At 31.5% G+C, this 4,419-nt stretch overlaps 1 protein-coding gene across 1 annotated transcript in view; it reads left to right on the forward strand.

Moving 5' to 3' along the window:
* LOC105822217 (chromosome unknown open reading frame, human C11orf70) overlaps positions 1–4,158 on the forward strand; it is a 49,749-nt gene extending 45,591 nt beyond the window's left edge. The window contains exons 6-7 of the mRNA XM_012659157.1: positions 2,554–2,620; positions 3,648–4,158. Of these exons, the coding sequence (XP_012514611.1) occupies positions 2,554–2,620; positions 3,648–3,776 (196 nt within the window). The 3' untranslated portion in view covers positions 3,777–4,158. The remainder of the gene's footprint in view (positions 1–2,553; positions 2,621–3,647) is intronic.
* The last annotated feature ends 261 nt before the right edge of the window (positions 4,159–4,419 follow it).

Consider the following 4,419-nt stretch of genomic DNA (forward strand, 5'->3'; position numbering starts at 1 on the left):
CCATGGCACTCTAGCCTGGGCAACAGAGTGAGACTGTGCCCCCCACCCCCCTAAAAAAGAGTAAATGATCAATTGTTTTCTTACATTTCAAAAATGTATGTGTAGAAACAATTCCGTAGTCACTAATGGTGCCTGTGTCTTTTCTGCTTTAGATATCAAACACATACTCTTGTCAAAGTTTCTGGAAAGTTCCCTCAAGCTACATATCCATCCCAGATATGAAATTTTATTATTTGAACTGAGAAGCTTAGATTATGGCCTTCAGATGCTAATTAAGCAGTGGGGCCCTTGTTTTTTAAAATGAGCAGAGTTGCTTAGAATGGTCTGTACCCTGAAGATTAGAGTCAATGTGGGACTGACACTCAGCAATTACCACAAATGATATTGATAAAACACAGTTATATTATTTTATTTCCAAATCATTAATATAATTATACTTTTTTAAAGTATTATATGGAAATTATATTCTAGCAAACTTAAAAACTAGTTATCTGAGGATGGTGTTAGTGATGGCCAAAGATCTGATATAAAGCAATTATTAGTAGAATACCATAGGGCACTAATGAATATCACCTTACATTTCCTTTTTGTTCTTAAGAAATGTAGGATAGGTGATACAGTACTTTGCTTGGCCTATAAAAAATTAGACAAATTATTTGAGAGCTATTTTAAAGTAATACTAATATAGGACCAGAGGTAATAGAATAGAATAATATGATTTATTTCTATTAGTAACCAACTCCTAATAGTGTACAAATGGTAGTTTCTTTTTAAAATATTATACATATGGTACATGTTAATATGTGTTAAGTGATTATTCAAGCATCAAATACTAAATTTTCCTCTAAGCTGATTTGATAAGCATGAACTTTTACAAGGCCTTTTTTTTCTTAGTTTTTTTTTTAACTGGGAGATAATTTACCTAGAGTAAAATGGACCAATCATAAACGTACATACAACTCAGTGAATTTTTGTGTATGTTTACATCATATAACCACCCCAGACCAAGATTTAGAGTTAGATATAACCATAGACATGTTCTTTATTTTGATCTAGATGGTTATATAGGTGTATATGAATGTTTTATATGTAGTGGTTATAGTCATCCCTTGGATAAACACAAAATTTTAAATATAGTCTTGAACTTCTAAGCAGTATATTTTAGGCATTAGAAAAAGAAAAGAAAAATGAACTTAACCTATGTCATAGAAATATTTGGAAACCAATTTAATCATGTGGTGCCTGGGTTTAAATCTGAATGAAATATCTAGTAGAGTTGAAAAACATCTAAAAATCTTGAACTCCAAAATGGCATGGGCTGGCCACCCCCAAAAGGTACGTGAGTTCAAACATACACACACACACACACACACACTCACGCACACACGCACATGCACACGCACATGCACACATGGCCACACTCCTTCTACAGAGTCCATAACCTTCATCTCCCTCTTTTTCTCTCTCCCCATTACTTTTACATATGTAGTAGAGGGGAAGTAATATTTTCACCTGATAAGTGGAGAAGAGTGTATTTTCCTTTAAATTTTACCTACACATGTCACACATGTATGATACCTTTGATCCATATGTGTTTATAGAATGTGTAAGTATGGGATAAACAGATGATGTGTAGGGGAAAGAGGACTGAACTCTGAGTCACCTGGAGTCTATTCCAGAAATATCATTTTTATTCGTATGGTCTTAATTATATCACATAGCTCCTCTAGTTCTATTATCTGTAAAATTGGCAAAATAGTGCCTATTTCACTTGGTTGTGTGATCTTTAAATGAGGTATATAGAGATATTTTGCAAATTGTAAAGCATTATAAATATAAAATACGTATTTATATATAGGTAACAAGTATATAAATCTATATCTGTAGCTTATTTCTTCAATCCTCAGTTTACCTTCTCACTACACATTGCACAGGTAATCTTTGTGGGGAGAGTTACTGAAAGAAAGCTACTGAGAGATAATTATGTTTAATATGATAAATTTAGCAATATATAATTTAACAAATAGTTTTCATATAGATTATCTCAATTAATTTTCAAAAACTAAAAGGAACCACATTATGCCCAGCTTACATATGAGAAAACTGAGGTTCAGAGAGATTAATCTTGCCCCAAGTGAAATAACAGATCAGTGGCAGAACTGGCATTTGTATTTAGGTTTTTGAATTCTTCAGTTTAGTATGCTTTTATTTGTGCATTACAGCTGTCTACACTTCAGTCTGATTTTTATAAATCCGTACTTATTCAATAATTGTCTCTGTGGTCTGGGAAGGTCATTTCATCATCTGAGTCTCAGACTGATCTCAAGCCTTCTAAATGTAAAATTCAATTTTCTGCTATTTCAATTCAGTTGATCTTGCCCATCCTTGGATGAAGCATCAGATGCCATTGTTTCAAAACACTTTAATTGGATATTATGTATTTCCGTGTTCCATATGAATAAGAACACTTAAATACTAAAAGGGATCATTACTTAAAATGTGTCATATCAATGCTTATTATATGTTAAATGTATCTTTTTTCTGTTTTTTTAGTGTTCGAAAGCATCCTCAAACCAAGAAGATACAGATTACCTCTTTTGTCTTTAAAGTTACAGCCTATGTAAGTGTGAAGGAAAATGTCCAACCAAAGAATTTAATTACTTGTTAGTAGAGATGTTACAACTGGAATTAGCAATTAGGACAATGTTATGCCTAGGAGAAAAGACATTGATATTTAGGGTTTTGTTAAAATTAAAAGTTGATAGAGTATGCTTTTGTTTGGAGAACAGTTTGAACTTTTTTCTCTGGCTTCCTTTCTGTCATCTGTATCTGAAAATATTCCTACTTATTTTAGAACTAAATCTGTGACTCCGATGGAGTAGAACACAATTCTCTAGTCTGTCAAACCATAATTTATAAGGCAAATAAGTAAGAATGCCATAAATGCCTTTATATCACAGAATCTGATACTTGAATTTTAATATCATACAAAAGATATTATTACTTAGGAAGCAGTTTTGAAGTATCTTCATTCAATCACTTAACAAATATTTATTAAACATCTATGTTTATCAGCTAGGTCACAGTGATAAACAAAAGAAACAATCCCTGCCCTCATAGTACATAGAGACCGTGTTCTAAAAGAAAATAAGATAGAAGAAAATTGCTAACTAGAAATTTTGTAACATTAGCATTTTAAAAGCACTTTTTTAAATGATGGGATTTCCCTTTGGACTATAAAGTTCCTTAAGGACAAAAATTATGAAAGTATATATAGAACATATGCATTCCTATCATAGTAGACCGTACTATCGATAAATATTTTAAAATATTAGTTAACTGCCAATTTTTTTTCAAAGATTTTATGTATGTTTTATGATATTTTGACAGAAAGTATATAATAGTAGAATATGTTGCTTATCACTTAAATGTAGTTGTAAGGCCAGATGCAATGGCTCAAGTCTGTCTGTAATCCCAGCACTTTGGGATACAGGAAGATCACTTGAGCCCAGGAGTTCGAGGATTCAGTGAGTTCTGATCAGGCCTCTGCACTCCAGCTTGGGTGACAGAGACCCTATCTCTAAAAAAATAAAATAAAAAATGAAAAAGGAGTTGTATACAAAATAACTTAGGTTTATCTTTTTCAGGATTCTGCTGGTATGTGCTACCCTTCAACAAAGAATCATGAACAAACATTTTCTTATTTTATTGTGGATCCTATCAGGCGTCACATTCATGTTTTATACCATTGTTATGGCGTGGGGGAAATGTCTTAATGCTCTTTCAGATTATCTACTGTATTTACTATTTTTTATTTATCATTTTTCTATTTTAATACTGATTTATATATAAATATTTACTTTGCAAATTAATTCAAGAAAAATGTAAAGAGTCTACTTAGAGCAGAAGAAAGCAAACACCAAGATACCTTTGTTTGAATTTGTCTGGAATACTAACCAGGAATCAAATTTCATCCCTAATAAAATCTATACCAAAAACGTTATGGAATTTTTAAAGAAAGTTACAAGGAACTAAAAATCTAGTTCATATTCGTTGCATTAAAATTTAAGTGAGTCCTCAGTTTTCCATGTATTTTATTTTAGAAGTTAATTAATTATGGATTGAAATTGTAGCAGAAAACTAAACATCTCTATCACTAGTCATTAATATGAATTGTTAGTTTATTTGACGTGTTTCATTTAATAACATTTCTTCACTGTGTAAGGGTTTATATCTCTAGAGCTGGGAAAAGCCTAACTGACCTTTTGCTCCATTTATTCCACTTAAAATTCTCAATAAAAAAATAATGTTCTGAAAGTATTGTAAACTTTTTATCACATAATAGATTAAAACTACAGCAGTCCCACAGCTAATACAAGAGCTATGTGTAAACAGAGAAAGTTGCCCTGATGGTATTAT

This window comes from Propithecus coquereli, unplaced genomic scaffold, assembly GCF_000956105.1.
Source record: "Propithecus coquereli isolate 6110/MARCELLA unplaced genomic scaffold, Pcoq_1.0 Scaffold6, whole genome shotgun sequence".
Lineage (NCBI taxonomy): Eukaryota > Metazoa > Chordata > Mammalia > Primates > Indriidae > Propithecus > Propithecus coquereli.